Genomic DNA, 16,203 nt, shown 5'->3' with positions numbered 1-16,203 from the left:
GCCTCAGCGTGTAAAATCAATCACTCAAAAACAAAACACGATTGCGCGAAACCTCCCCTGGATGGATACATTTCATTTCTTGTGCTTGAAGTTTGCTTTCAGCTCCTTTCAGTTACATCGACAATAATCCCTTTACAATCCGTACAATTTTTGAACCTGTACAGATGCGAAACTACTCAGAGACCATATGATATTACAAAGGACTATTAAAAAAGTAAATGGGAGAGCCCCGGAACGAAAATAGAATTCTCCCCAGACTTCTTTGGAAGTAAGTTTATTGTAATGCGCATGCGTAACCCTTTGTTTTCCTAGACAATGTTTACTCGTTTAACCACCGGGCATCAAAGCATTTTGTTTAATTCCCAGTGTTTCCTGGGGTAGCCAGGCCTTTAAATCATGCTTTCGAAACATGTTTCCCAGTTTAGGCTTTATGAAAGCAGCATTGTCTAGTTTTCAGTGCTGCTCATTAAAAATGCTTCCCAGCAACAGCGAGCGCAAGACAATGGCTGACGTCGAAGTCGAAGTAGAAGAGCCACAAATGGGTGACAGAAAAGAGAACGGAAAGAAGGAAGTAAATTGAAACGACGAGGGGTATAGTTACACATTACCTAGTATGAGGACAGAGCTGTTTGTGTGATGCAGAACCCGAAGACTACATACAAAGGGACGAAAATGAAGTGGAAATGAACGATTATGAAAGGCAAATGGAAAAATTCTTCGATCACAAGTTGTGCGTATGCATGACCCTTTGTTTTATAAAACAACACATTCGTTTAGCCACCGGAGCAGAATAAAATTAATAAAGTAACTCTTGTTCACACTTTTGTGAAGTTAAAATGTTTTAAAACGCGACGTCTCAGGCAGTGTTACTGATCTTCTTCAGCACCATAGTTCCAGCTCAATATTGCGGACTTGAAAGGATTATCAAGGTCTTTGTGAGGGTTATCAGCGCAGCCCCTTCATAGCACGTAATGCTGGATGTCAAGAAATACCAGAGAGCGGAAGTCTTTGTCATACTACAAGAAGGACCAATGGTAAACAAAGTCTTTACTTTACTGAGCTCCGAAAGAATCATATCTCATTCATGATGATGTCAGCTAACTGGGAAGGACAGGTGTCCATCATTTTGAAAGAAAGGTTGCCTCAATACTAGCAGGAAAACAGCTCAAATTGAGTAGTCTAAAATTTGGGAAGAACGCATGTGTCCATCACTTTGAAAGAAAGGTGGCCTCGTTACCAGGAAGAAAACAGTTCAAATAGAGAGGTCTAAAATTTGGGAATGACACTACCTCGGCTTAGAAGTCGTTTCGCAAACAGCTGCACCAGACCTCGAGATTGATAATGGAGAACTTTTCCTTACACGACAACTACTCGAATGAGCTGAACGAAACAAGCACATCACCAGCAGTACTAATAAGGCAGCGCCGACATCTGTTAATTCCGGTCTTGAATATATTCTTCTCCATCACTGCATCAGTGGGCAATTCTCTGATCCTTGTTGCTCTTCATAAAGAGACTTCCCTTCATCCACCGACGAAACTCTTGTTTCGATGCCTGGCGGTCACTGATCTATGCGTCGGCCTTATTACACAACCTCTCTATGCTATGGCTGTTACGTCTCACGACACAGAGATAAATCGAGTTGTTTTGAAATATTTCGTCATTGGGAATTATGTTTCAAGCTACATGCTGTGCGGAGTATCAAACTTGACATCAACCGCAATAAGCGTGGACAGACTTCTCGCACTGTTGTTGGGATTGAGATACAAACAAGTTGTGACATTGTGGCGAGTTAGAGCAGTCCTGATATCTTTTTGGCTAGTTGGTGTTGCTGGTGGATTGATGTACCTTTGGAGCGAAAGCACTACCTGGATCGTAGTCTTCGTTTTCCTCGTACTTTGTCTTGTAACATCAATATTCTCTTATACGAAAATTTATCTTAAATTGCGAGAACACCAAACTCAAGTACAAGACCGTGTTCACCAGGGACAGACGAGCGGGACAGGAATTACTCTGAACATTGAACGCTACAAGAAGACAGTTTCCAGTATATCATGGGTTCAGTTGACATTAATTATTTGTTATGTTCCGTATGGTATCGAGTCTATATTATGGATGAACGGAATACGTACGGATTATTCTTGGCTGTCCACAGCAACACTAGTCTACTTAAACTCGTCTCTTAATCCAATTCTTTATTGTTGGAAAATGAGAGAAGTCCGACAAGCAGTAAAGGACACAATCAGACAATTTTGCTGTCGAGTTAACTAAGTTGTTTTGCACATTTATGCGAATTCGGGCGTAAGTTAAGTTGTTTCGCACATCATTAAACAAAATAGGCAATTAAAACAGTTAGCTTTCTTCAAAACCTAAGTCCAAACTAATCGTCTCAATGCTTTTTATCAGTTCTATTGCCTATTGTTGATTCACAGGAGTTTTAACCGATCTTTCTAGTGAGCATCATTAGGAAACAAAAATACATTTACAGTAACTGATGCGACGGTTATAAACCAGCAACTGCTATCAGAAAAAGCGTTGTTTCTCTGTAATCGTTCGGTCTATCTCACTTAACACAGTACAGGCTCATTAGAATAAACAAGGCTGTTCTACAGACAGCAATAACGAAACCTCGTTAACAGTGTGTTTCTCCAAGATATTTGAGGGCACTAAGTATGACTTTGCCATCTGCTCATATGTTGTTAACCATGACAGCAGCTCGATGTTGAATCGTTCGAAAAGCGCATTAATGTAGGCAAAACAATGAAAATCTGAAAAAAAAAAAAAAAAAAAAAGAAGAAAAAAAAAAACTTTGGTGTCGATATCGCAATGAACTTTGTAGTACTTAACACTAGTTTAAAAACGGAAGCATTATGTTCATTGTGGAAAATTCTGACTCATATGCCGGCCGCATTGACAACAGTCAGGTTAGAGGACAGCTGTTCAATGGATGGTTGTGTTGAATCGGTCAAATCGCGCACAGAATGGTTACAAAATATTGTAAAATGAATTAGATAAATGAATGTCCTTGTAACCATGTTAAGAAAAGTCAGCTTTAATTTTTGTAGCATATACATGGAGCAAGCCGGTTATGCAAACTAAATAAAGAACTTTAATTTTTTTCTATTTGTATTCATTTTGCATAATATTACCATTTTCATTTACACGCGTTGGAGAGTAACATTCTTATTTCCCCAACTTTCCATGATGTCTTAAGTTGATCATCTTAATCTTAGAAATAACGTTAAATTTGAAACAAAACATGTTAAAAAGACTAAACACTAAATAGTTTATACCATCCCTTGTCTAAATGAGCGCAATCTGTTTGTTTTTTATGTAAATATATATTAACACACTGAGAGCTGATGAATTATTATGAAAAGGGGGGAGCTGGGGGGGGGGGGGAATTCTGAGTTTCCCATATCCTGGCCTAAATGAGCATTCCATATTGCATTATGTGCTAAATGTCCCATGTCCCATTAACCCCCCACCCCCCGCCCCTCAAATACCCTGTATCCCGTGAGTTAAGTTTTTACGTAAATATCTATTATTCAGAAACCCTAGCAGGGCCTCAGGCCTTCTTGGGGGGAGGGGGATGGTGTAAACGGCCAGTTGTCCATGAATGTGAAGATGAACGTCCGCTTTACATGCAAATTTACCTCAAAAATAATTTATTGCTTAAAATAATGGCGGGCCTTGCCGTTCTTTTTACGCTGGTTGTGTATTGGCTTTTCATTTGAAGAACAATATATACTCTGGGCTCAGTTCTATGAGAACGAGAGAATTAATTTTCCTGTTCCAATCTTCTTTCTATGTGTAAAAAGTGGTATTTCTTTTTTTTAATTTTTCCGAGCATGAACTGAGATCGAATAATCCTACCGCTTGGTTTACTGAAGACCACAAACTCTGGCAGCGTGTGCGGGAATAGACTAGAATATTGAAAGAAGCCTAATACAGCTGAAAACCGGGCGGATGAAGTTTGACTGACGTACTTTGTTTACCGGAAAAATACTAAAGTATAGTAAAGAAAAAAATGACCACGGGATTTTTTCAAATCTCCCTGCCTTTAATACTTCTGCTAATTGTGATCTCGACGTACTCAATAAACAATTGAGGATCTGTGAACCGGCTACTCATCACTTGTCTTATGTTGATTTTGCTTTAATTAAAAACTGAATCAACCGACCTCGCAAACTACTCTCAGACATCAACTAAGCTAAAAGAAACATTGTTCAGTTCACAAGCTCATGCCAGAAAGAAGAACTCTGCTACAAAACATTATCTTTGGGTAAAATATAGTTCAGTTGGCAGCTACAAAATTGAGGGTGATTCCAGAATCAACATATATGTTAAATATTCCGGCTTCATACACGCTTCTTAATAAAGAGAAATTCAACAAAATATCTCATTAAATAGGTCACAGAGTTTAGGAAGGTTTGGCCATCTTTATCCACATGCTCTCTGAATCTGTAGGCTTACATGTTATTATTCATCAACAACAAAACAAAACGACTGGTTAGACAGATCATGGGACGATCTGACCAAAACACGTTATGTAGTTAGTAGTGACATATCTGTCCCCAATTTGAAAACATTATGTTAATAACTAATGCAGGTGCTTGACTTGTTTTGATTATGATATTAGCGCAGCGTAAACCTTTGAGTTAAGATAATTTTCATATTCTAATTCAATAACTGATATGGAAGAGTGGTACTTCCTTGTCAGTATCATTCAAAATAACAAACAATTTAACGCATACACATTTTAGCTATCTGATTCTTCAGCTAATAAACACTACTCAGCAACTCATAAACCGGATATTATATCAGTAATCACACATTGGAAAGAAACTAACACTATTTTGTGCCGCCTCAGGAAAATAAAGTGGAGAAGAAATCGCCTTCACGAACAAATGGCTAACTTCAGCTTCCAAGGTGCAAACTGCACAAGCGAGATGAACCAAACAGACACATCAACATGGCTAACTGGAGTACTTATTTTTCTTTCAACCTTGAACATTTTTCTTGCCATCACTGCTTCACTGGGCAATGCTTTGATCCTCGTTGCTCTTCGTAAAGAGACTTCCCTGCATCCGCCAACAAAACTTCTGTTTCGATGTCTCGCAGTCACTGATCTTTTGGCTGGCCTTATTTCACAACCACTTTTTGCTTCCGCCATAATAACGCGATTAGAGCGAATAACTAACATGAACTACCGATACCTGGACGAAGCATTTATTGTTACAGGGTTCACTTTGTGTGGGATATCAGTCTTGACTTCAACAGCAATAAGCGTGGATAGACTTCTTGCTTTGTTGCTGCGTTTAAGATACAGACATGTTGTAACTTTGAGACGAACCCGCGCAGTAATAGCCTGTCTCTCTGTCACCGGTGTTTCAAGTGGATTGACATATCTTTGGAATAAAAGTATTTCCCGGATTGCAGTCGACATCTTTGGAGTAATGTCTCTCATAACTTCAATTTTCTGTTACGCGAAGATTTATTTGACATTACGGCAACAGCAGTCTCGAGTCCGCCAGGAACAAGTCAGCCAAGGAGAGCCAAGCGAAGGAGGAGCTCCATTGAATATAGCTCGATACAAAAAGACAGTTTCTAGTATAGCGTGGGTGCAGATGTTGTTAGTTGCTTGCTATATTCCGTATTTTATCGTGTCTATATTCAGACTAAGTATCATGTCGAATGGAGGATTAATTGAGGCGGTTTATTTGGCTACGGTAACTCAAATATACTTGAACTCGTCTCTTAACCCGATTCTCTATTGTTGGAAGATCAGAGAAGTGAGAAAGGCAGCAAAAGACACGATTTGTCAGGTCCACTGCTATTGCATGTAGCCAGTGATGGTTTCCATATTACTGGCTGGAAACAGAGAAACCACTCCTCTTGTTTGAGCTTTGCACAACATTGTACCACGACAAAAAGGTTTTCAAAACTTAATTTAAAAACTATATTATTTTAATTTTTTTTCCTAGGGCCGCTTTTGTTCCAACTCAGGATGAGTTAAGATAAGTTAAGATACATAAATAAGCGGGACGAAAAAGCTTTAAATTTCCCCGAGGAATACACTATTATCAAACAATAACTTTGTGTTGATGCAAGCAGAACGCACATGTCAATAAGGGGAGTGATTAAAACTTGTTTATATGCAAATGGTCAAGTGTGATGATATGTTTAGTCATTGATGCAAGCTGGCCGTCCACTGTTGTTGCTTTCATTGTTGCCGAGAAATCTTGGGCTTGACTGCTGGTGAAAGTGTCGTGATGAAAGGCCTAAAGGTGAATACGAGGAAGGCAATGAACATGAAATGAAATAAACAGACCTGTTTAATACTCAAAGAAAACAACAAATAAACAAAAATAATAATAATCATAATCATAATCATAATAATAATAACAATATATTTAAAAGAGGCAAAAATAACAAAAAGAAGGTGTCGATTCGTTAACTTCTCCATTGATGTGTTAATGTATTTCGGTGGGTATTTCAAACTTCTGGAATAAGAAAATCCTTTGTTGAGAAAGCTGGATTAAATAAGTTAGAAGAAACAATTAATGTCCAATTTTACGAACCGGAAGATTTGACAGAACAACTCTGCTACAAAATTCTGCCAGAAAACCACGTCTAGGTGATTGGAGGCCTCCTCTTAAAATATTAAATTTATTTTGCATGGTTTTTTTTTTTTATTTTATCTTATTATTAAACGAATAGGCTACCAACAAACTGACATCCTTTTTTACGTTGTGTTTGATTCTAGAATCTCAGAAGCCTCATATACATGTGTTTCTTACTAACTGAGACAACATCAACGATAAATGGTGACAAGGTTTAGTCAATTTAGTCATCTTCCTTCACATCCTCTAACTTATTTTCACGTACTATTCGTAAAAACAAAATGGAAAATTGTAGGGAGATGTGATCAGAATAGGCTATATATTTTCATCGCGATTTGATAGAATTTTGCTATCATGTTAAGTTTTAAGCGATCTAGGTGCTTTTTACTGTATTGATTATGGTTTCGGCCTAATTGCGAGACAACAGACTTCCTGTTCTGTATTTTTGCATAGATCGGTGCTAAATTAACCGAGGCTTCAACAATTTTTCTCACCACTCTTTCATGCTAATTAATGGCGGCGATTGAAGGCATTATATTCAGTGGAGGACAATTATATTGCTTATGTAGAAATTAACCGCAGAAAAAAGAAAAAAAAATGGCTATTCTGTTCAATACAATATATCTTTGTTTGTCACAGTGTATTCGCCCCTGGGAACATTTCCAAAATGATTTGGAATTCTGGTCTCTGATTGAGCACAAAATTGGACACATTGCAGTTTTGGTGTCCAATCGCTGAGCACCACCTGACTGCACCACTTTTACACCTTATTGTTCAATGGGTATTCCATTGATGGACAAAGAACTAAAAATATTGTCACAGTAGACTTTCTTAGTTTGGGTTGTTTGTTTTCCTTTACAGCTGACCACGTGATTTTCACCAGAGAATTGTTCTTTTATCAGTCATATAAATGCGACTATTTGAAAATTTGAAAGCAGGATTTTTCAAGAGTACCATCTCATGATATGAAATGGGGCAACAACCCCCCCTCCCCCCCCCCCCCCCCACCACCACTACTACAATTACAAAATTTAGAATGCCTGCTGGCCCGAAAAAACAACTGCTCCCTTTAGTTGTATCCGTTTGAAATTAACGCCACTGTACTTCCTCGAACCTCTAGCTACGGCGTCAGAGAGACTGTGCCTAGGGGGTAAAAGGGCTCTGCGACCGGGAAACCACTAGTGTACCAGGAACTTTCACATGTCAACAACCCTGCAAAGAGTCCAAAGTCCATGCTCGTGGGCCAAAGAGATTAACCCCCATTCACAAACACTTAAACTGCAAATCATCTCGTGCCGTGGATGCCCCCATATTGCCCCCATATCGCGCCTATATTTAAGTTTAAGTTGCAGGATTGAAATAGCTTTGAAACTCTTGCTAGACCATGAACTTGAGCCATGTCTGAGCCCGATTTTAAACGACACGTTGAAATGGTTTACTGATGTACAATCCAATATATTCATCTGTTTTAGAACTGTTTCTAACCTTGCCTGCATTTTATTCAATTCAATTGAATGTCTTGAGCGAACTCAAATTACTCATTCACAGTTAAGCGCCATTTTATTAAAAATGCAGTATAATTGCTGTGTCCGTTTAGCAGGAGACTTTAGTACAATTTAATTGATGACATCACTGAAATAATTCATAAAACCATACAAAAGTTCCGGCCTATGTTAATATTTAAGTACAAAGAACGGGTTTGCATGCTCAGTTTCATTAACTTTAATGAAAAATTAAGTTACTGGATTGACAGAAATGGCAAAAAAAAAAAAACCCAAAGTGATACTTTTTCTGCACATTAATCACGGCCTCTGAACGTGTTACTCGCTTTAGCCAGCGTGCCCTTCTAAGCAGGCCACGATGGTGAATTTACACAAGCGAATTAAATGGACGAAACACATTGATATGGCCAATGAAAATAGTTGCGCCTTTATCAGCCCTAAACATTTTGCTGTTGATCACTGCATCACTGGGCAATGCTCTGATCCTTGTTGCTCTTCATAAAGAGACTTTTCTTCATCCACCAACAAAACTTTTGTTTAGATGTCTGGCGGTCACTGATCTTTTTGTTGGCCTTATTACACAACCAAGCTTTGCTGTCGCCTTTATCTCTCATATTGTTAAGTTGAAAACGAATTTTTTCCACATTTATGCGCGAAAAGTAAATGGAGCATTCAGCTTTATTTTAGTTTGTGTGAGATATCGATCATGGCATCTTCTGCAATAAGCGTAGACAGACTTCTCGCTCTGCTGCTTGAGACGCGTCCGCCGAGTTGTGATATGTACTTGGGTGATTGGTGTTTCATGCGGAGTGATGCGTTTATGGAGCTATCGTATTACCTGAATTGTATTTATTGTTGTTGAAATTCATTCCCTCATAACCTCGATCTTCTCTTACACGAAGATTTACTTGAAACTGCGACAACAGCAAGCTCAAACCCAGGAACATGTCAACCAAGGACAACAGAACAGAGCAGGAATTCCACAGGATATTGCACGATACAGAAAGACAGTTTCTAGCATAGCATAGGTGCAGTTGGTGCTGGTAGCTTCCTATCTTCCGTATTTTATTGTGTCTATACTCAGATTAACTATGACGTCGAATAGCAACGTTAACTCAGATACACTTAAACTCCACCCTGAATCCGATTCTTTGTTGTTGGAGGGTCAGGAAAGTGAAAAAAGCAGCCAAGAACACAATCAGACAGGTCTGCTGCTAATTTATGTAGTTTATGGCATCCATATTACGCTTGATAAAAATTAACATAAGAAATCAAAGGAGACCTATGGCCAAACTAGTGGATTAGGTAATCTAGAGAAGAAGCATATTGGTGAACTTGCAATTACTGGTATATTATCAAATGCTGTTACAACAAGCCGGGTTTGTACCATGCAAGGTCGCACTTAACTCAGAAAGTGTGGGCTTTTTTTTGCACACATATTACAAAGACATACGTCCAGAATAGCTAGGGTGGCAAAATTGCAGCAGAACATGGAGTGGTAAAGGCTAAGGGTTCTTGGGTCACAGAGGAATTCCTGCCCAACAAATCATAGAGTACTCTTCTCCCTCCCCCCTCTTCCCTCACACCCAGATCTTGATGTTGATCTGCCTGCTGGAAAAATTTGCATGTATTCAAGTCGTACGAGCTCACAAACGTTTTTCTTTGCATTTCATTCAAGGTTATAGGTAAGGTTTCTTATGAGACAGCACTTCTTTTCCAATGTGGAACCGCTTGTCTCTATATATATTGCACGTAAAATACATCAAAATAAGATACTCTTTTGCAAGCATTTTCAGTGTTGATCCGACAAATCTGTCGACCATAAATATATATGTGCTCCAACAACAATAATAACAGCTTTATTTAAGTGTCAATGTATTTAGTATTAACTAATAATTGGGGACAAGTTCACAGGGGGTTTCTTTCCCTTTGTTATCTTTTCAATCAGGAAGCAAAAGTGTAAACAAAAGACAGGGTAAAAATCATTTAAGCTTATCAAAATCAAGTATTTGGGAGTTTCTTTCAAGTTTATGTGCATTTTACATCTCAGAGTTCAGATCAATGTACTAAAATAAACAAGAAAAGTGTAGAGAACACAACTTTAATCTAAACTTAACTCTAAACTTAACTTAAGTGTTTAAACTGCAAAGCGGTGAACGAAGGTCCTGCTTGATTGAACGTTGGATCTCACAGGAGATCTGATTAGCCAAACTTGAAAAGTAAAACGATAATACATCACTACTGCAAGGCTGACACAACGTCGTAGAGTTAAAACAATATTTCGGGTGGCCTTAGGTTCAGATGTTACTAAATTATAAATGAAATTACAATATCATACAATGGTGCCGATGTTTGCCTTTTATTCAATAGCTCTTTCGCTCACTAAAAGTTGTTCGTTTTGCTCATATAAGCTCATTAAGGTCGAGGAATAAGACACATTCTCATCAAAGCTTACCACATTAGCTTTTCAGGTCACTTTCCAGCAAACAAATGCACATCTCCTGGTCATTTTGACCGCCTGGACGACTCAAATGCTCCTGAAATTCAGCCTTCAAGTTGGCCATAATACTAATTCGAACATTCGAAGTCAACTCCACTTCAATTTAGCGAAACACCTAATATTAATGGTCGTGTAAAAGTTACAAAATCATCAATATTCGGGTTGGCACGATGCACGCATTAAGTATTAGGCTCGCACTGACTGCACGGTTACTATTCCAATATAGCGTCGGGCGCGGTTACTATTCCAATATGGCGTCGGGCGCGGTTACTATTCCAACATGGCGTCGGACTCGGGCGCTCTCGTTCGGGCCGACTAATTACGAGCAGTGTCTACACCTGAGTGAGTGAGTAAGTGAGTGAGTGAGTGACACATTTGCATATCGGAGTCCCCGCAACAAACACGTTTCTACGCTTAGCGTATCCACGAGTTTAAAAACGACCCAACAACAATTACATCAACTACTCAGGTTCCGACACACAAGCCCGTAAAATTTGAAAATGCAGTTTTATTCCACAGATAATCCTACCGTTCACACTTATCCGGAGAAAATGTCCACCAAAGACGGAACTTTTCGTTAACGCTCTTCAAAAACGGAGGCTGAATTGGAAAACGTCGGTTTTGCGTTTAAGTGTGAACGGAAAACATTTTTAAAGGGAGCTTTCGGGAAAAAAAAAAGAATGACGAGACGATAATAATGTGATTTACCCTAACCCAACCTCGAAGGTGCACTCAAGAGTTGATTGATGCGTTTAAAATTTCTCCGGCGTAGTGTGAACGAACCTCGATTGATATGAAGCCGAATTTGTATAACACGCAGTTACGCTGGACAACTCACCCCTCAACTCTATTCAGGAAGAAAATATTTGAAATTTTCAATCTCCCTTGAACTGAAAAATTACGAATGTTTGTTTTAAAATAGGCAATTTTTTTTAAATTGAATTGTGTAATTAATGTAGAAACATTCTTCTTCTTGGCATTGAATCAGAGAAAAATTTTACTAGTTCTGTTTTCATCCTAGGTTTGTAGTAACTTGCGGACATTTAGGGTTCGATGACGCAAGCTAGCCCTCCGTTATGGTCTTAATTCGCCGCTGAGCAACCTTCGGATTGAAATAAGCGTAGAGTCGTTTCTTCGAAATGTGGAAACAACTAAAAAGGCGGAAAACACAAAGGAAATAAATAAACTTATCTCATGTTCAAAGGGGAAGTAACTTAGCGCAGCATTTCGCAACAACTAGTATGGATAAAACAATTGTGAAAAGAAAAACGGATTCAGCTAAAAGCAGGTGAAGGTCAGTTGTCGACTTGATTGAGAAGTCCTTAATTTCATCTTTTAATAAATTTTAATGTTTCGATGAAAAACTTAAACGGCAGAAATAAAACGAAAAAGCGAAATAAGCCGAAATAAATAAATTCTGGCCCAACTTTACGAGCCTAAACTGCAGAAAAAACTACAGAAAACAAACTCTGCTACAAAAGTTTGCTATAGGTTGAACATATGTAGTCAACTACTTCACGTGCATGGGCGATTCCAGAATCAACATATGTATGAATGATTAAATATTACAGCGTCATATTTGTTTCTTTATAAAAGCAAAATCGGCAAATATATCTGATAAATCGGTGGCAGGGTTTAGTCCGTTTAGTGATCTTTCTCCAAATCCTGTATCTTGCGGCTTCATTCCTCATCATGAACAATATGAAACGACTGAAAAATCTCTGCCTTCTAGAGGTTTCTCTATCTCTTTATTTTCTTACTAATTAAGGCTGGCGACTGATGTGATATCGTAATTCAATAATTTATAAGGAAGCTAAGACTGGTTGTTTGTTCAAGCAGCTGCTTTATCGATCACAACATCACCCGAAGACAAAACATTATTTAACGAATTCACATCTTGGCAGTCTGACGCTACATATTTTTCTTCTTCTCGATAATACAGTGCATTTAGTTATACCTAATATTTATCGCTTAATCATCCATCAGTGAGAAACTGAAATTACTTCGTGACGACACTGGACAAGTACTGACCATCTAGAAAACTGGGAATGTTTACCACACAAGATGAATATGGAAACAGCACTAGCGAGATAAACCAAACAGGCCCATCAACATGGCTAACCAGCCTGCTTGCACTTTTCTCAGCTTTGAACATTTTCTTGTCCATTACTGCATCACTGGGCAATGCTCTGATCCTCGTTGCTCTTCGTAAAGAGACTTCTCTGCATCCGCCAACAAAACTTTTGTTTCAAACTCTTGCAGTCACTGACTTTTGTGCCGGCCTTGTTTCACAACCACTTTTTGCGGTCGCTGTAATGACGAATATAATTGAGATGAATTACTCTCATGAAGGGTACATCGTCACAGCCTTTATTTTGTGTGGGACATCAGTCTTGACCTCGACGGCAATAAGTGTGGATAGACTTCTCGCCCTCTTACTGGGTTTGAGATACAGACATGCTGTAACTTTGAGACGAACTCGTGCAGTTATAGTTTGTTTCTTTGTCATTACTGTTTCATGTGTAATGATGCATTTCTGGAATAAAAATTTTGCCTGGATCGCCATCATTGCCTTTGGAGTGGTTTGTCTGATAACTTCAATCTTCTCTTACACGAAAATTTACTTGAAACTACGACAACATCAAGTTCAAGTCCAAGAGCATCTTAACCAAGGACAGCCAAACGGGGGAGAAACTCCACTGAATATCGCTCGATACAAGAAGACAGTTTCTAGCATAGCGTGGGTACAGTTGGTGTTAGTAACTTGCTATATTCCGTATTTGATCGTGTCTATACTTAGATTAAGTGTCAAGTCGAATGAAAAGTTAATTGAGGTGATTTATTTTGCCGCGGTAACTCAGATATATTTAAATTCATCTCTGAATCCGATTCTGTATTGTTGGAAGAACAAAGAAGTGAGAAGAGCTGCAAAATACACGATCAGTCAGGTCTGCTACTAATATATGTAGTTAATGGTATTCATTGTAGGTTGTAAACAAAGAAACTAGCCAGCTTGTCTGAGCTTTGGCAAAAAGAGCTTTCAAAACTTAATAAAAGACTATACATTAATCAAAAGGCAGCTGATAAAGGCATACGTGGAAACAAACTTTTTCTTAGGTCTTAGGTGAATAAAAAAATAATAATAATAAAAATAAACCACTTTGGAATCAACTCAGAATCCGATGAGACCGAATTTTTATTAATTGCATTCAGTCTGTTGCCTCTGCAATGCTGGAACATTTCATTCTAGAGACAATTCCATCTTTAGGGTCGGGGTCTCGAAGGTTTCGGTAAAGACGAGAAAATTAATCTAAAAAAAGCATCCATGTAACACCAAAACGACACCTCGTGTTCTCTTACAGCCTTTCACTAGCAGACAAGAAGAATGGTTCTAGTCAGCAGGTCTAGCAAGGATAGCAACAGTTCCGACCAATTTAGAATAAATGGTACAACTAGCAGAATTTCTCTTTCATATTCAGTTGCATGCTGTTAAACTTTCTCAAATTTAAGTCATGACGTGACCGTGTTCGGATGTCTAATAATTAGCCTAGATTCAGTTTACGATTTTGTTTCTTCGTTTTCACCTTAGTTTAAAATTTAGTTGGGAAGATATATTAAACATCCATGACAGTGTTTGACGACGTTTTCAAATGCCTCGAAGTTCGGCAAAATACTCCACTACACGTCGTATTTTCTACTCTGTTCTTGGTGTTTGGAAATGTGGTCAAACACGTTGTTTCGTGTTTGATATATTACATCTTGTTTGATTTTACTCCCGTAGTAGACAATCTTCATTGTACCACCAGTTTTGCTGAATTGCAGCCAAAACTTATGCAAGTAATCCTTGAAACTTATGCAATGGCGACTTTGTAGTTAAATGAGCTGAATGCGAAAAAACAAATTAAACGTGACTGAGCTGAGTCAAAAAATTAAAGTTGTATTGAATTAAATGAATGAGGAAATTTAAAAGATGCATTAAATGAGCTGAATTAGAAAGTCTCGCATTTTCCGAAGAAAACAATATTGTCAAAATACGATAACTTTATATTGACGCAGGAACACAAGTGTCAACGGACAATAGAAGGCGCGAGAAAACTTGTTAATAGCCAAATTAAAATAGATTCTGCGAGAAGCATTCCTCAATAAACCATTAGGTGAGTAGGCAGGCGAGTGGTTCCGCAGTAAACTTGACAATGTTATGACGAAATTTATCATCAATAAGAGGACACGCGCATAAAAAACTGACGCCAACTTGTTTTTTACAGTAACAAAACCCCCAAAATGGTCAAATGCCGGGAATAAATAACGCGAAAAGACGCCTTAAACTTGCGTAAACAAAGATAAGTCAAATGACGCGAACATTGTCAATAGCTTTTCTCGCTTTTTGATTGGTTACTTGAAAAAGTCCATAAAATCTTATTGGTTAAAAAAGTTGACTGTTTGACAGCTGAAAGTTGAACTTGAAAGCTTGAGTAAATTAAAATTGTATCCGTCTGTACTCTTAGTGATGGTAAAAATGAGCCAATCAGCGCTCGAGAAATTAGACAGTTATTGTAAAAACTTCATTTTAATTTCTTTTGATTCCTTAAGGTGCCTTTAAAATCGGTTTTGTTTATTTGTAGAAAATCTAGTCATTAGATTTTCTTTATAACTTGCATGCAACAAGCTTGTGACGATTCTCACAAGTTAACTCCATTTTGCTAATAATTTAACAGAGAGATCTTTAATTGTCCCTTGTTGAAGGTTCACTGGAATATTTAGAATTTCCTTTGTTAAAGTTCAATTTTTTTTCAACACTCCAGTTACTAATTTCCTAAAGTATTTTCGTGCCAAATTTCGTGATATTCTAATGAGTGGTTCTCGAGAAGTAGGCGTATTTCCGACAGTGCAATTTTTCATTCAATTGCAATTTTTTGACTTATTACGCATGCATTGTATTTAACTGGGTTCTTTCGGTAACAATAACAAAGCTGAGAATTGCCGGGTACTTTGCATCGTTGCCTTTTCTAACATATCTTTGTAATAAAAGACTAAAACCATCAATACAATGCGTTCAATTATCGAGAAAAATAGCAAAGACAGTGCGGGTGTTGAGTAAATAAAATGATCGCTCTATTGACGGCATGTTTGTTTGTTGGAGTCCTTGTGCGCGCGCTGAATTGCATCAGCAAAAGCGCGCGCGAAAACTGTGTTCGGCCACCTTAGGCCCAGTTCATACGTCGCATTTCTGCCGTGTCGAATTCAATTCAATTAAGTGCGACAGAAATGCGATTGTGGATTCATACGTCGCACTTGTGTCGCACTTGATTCAGAATTTATACTGTCGGGTATGTCGGCCAGCGGAAAATGTTTTAAACGTAGAGTATTCAACATGGCGGACGAAAATACCGAGCGACGAAGGAGTAATTTTGCGAAAAATTGTCCGCCAATGGAACGAGAAGGAGAAGGCTGACAACAGAGCAGCATATGTTGCAATATGTTCAGGTTGCATTGGGTCAAGAATGGTCAAGTTTCTTCTTTTTCCTTGGCGGGAAAACATTTACGCATGCTCAAACATTAACATAATGTATGGATT

The 16,203-nt window shown here is 38.2% G+C and overlaps 3 protein-coding genes across 3 annotated transcripts; all 3 read left to right on the top strand.

The window, feature by feature from the left end:
- Window positions 1-62: 62 nt before the first annotated feature.
- On the top strand, window positions 63-3,067 carry LOC145503068 (melanocortin receptor 4-like). Its single transcript, XM_081482491.1, has one exon. The coding sequence runs from the start codon at window positions 1,342-1,344 to the stop codon at window positions 2,269-2,271; it is 930 nt and encodes a 309-aa protein (XP_081338617.1). The 5' UTR covers window positions 63-1,341; the 3' UTR covers window positions 2,272-3,067.
- Window positions 3,068-4,816: 1,749 nt separating this feature from the next.
- LOC145460706 (melanocortin receptor 5-like) lies at window positions 4,817-5,853 on the top strand. Its single transcript, XM_081445588.1, has one exon. The coding sequence runs from the start codon at window positions 4,911-4,913 to the stop codon at window positions 5,847-5,849; it is 939 nt and encodes a 312-aa protein (XP_081301714.1). The 5' UTR covers window positions 4,817-4,910; the 3' UTR covers window positions 5,850-5,853.
- A 6,823-nt stretch (window positions 5,854-12,676) lies between these two features.
- On the top strand, window positions 12,677-13,588 carry LOC145502194 (melanocortin receptor 5-like). Its single transcript, XM_081481454.1, has one exon. It carries the CDS (start codon window positions 12,677-12,679, stop codon window positions 13,586-13,588), a length of 912 nt encoding a protein of 303 aa, XP_081337580.1.
- The last annotated feature ends 2,615 nt before the right edge of the window (window positions 13,589-16,203 follow it).

Source organism: Orbicella franksi, chromosome 11, assembly GCF_964199315.1.
Source record: "Orbicella franksi chromosome 11, jaOrbFran1.1, whole genome shotgun sequence".
Classification (NCBI taxonomy): Eukaryota; Metazoa; Cnidaria; class Anthozoa; order Scleractinia; family Merulinidae; genus Orbicella; species Orbicella franksi.
Note: the sequence above shows the minus strand (reverse complement) of the source record. Positions and strands in the feature narration are given on the sequence as shown.

What these genes read in the sequence shown, in the direction of transcription:
- LOC145503068 (XM_081482491.1), top strand. Translation starts at nt 1,342, where the DNA reads ATGGAGAACTTTTCCTTACACGACAACTACTCGAATGAGCTGAACGAA.
- LOC145460706 (XM_081445588.1), top strand. Translation starts at nt 4,911, where the DNA reads ATGGCTAACTTCAGCTTCCAAGGTGCAAACTGCACAAGCGAGATGAAC.
- LOC145502194 (XM_081481454.1), top strand. Translation starts at nt 12,677, where the DNA reads ATGTTTACCACACAAGATGAATATGGAAACAGCACTAGCGAGATAAAC.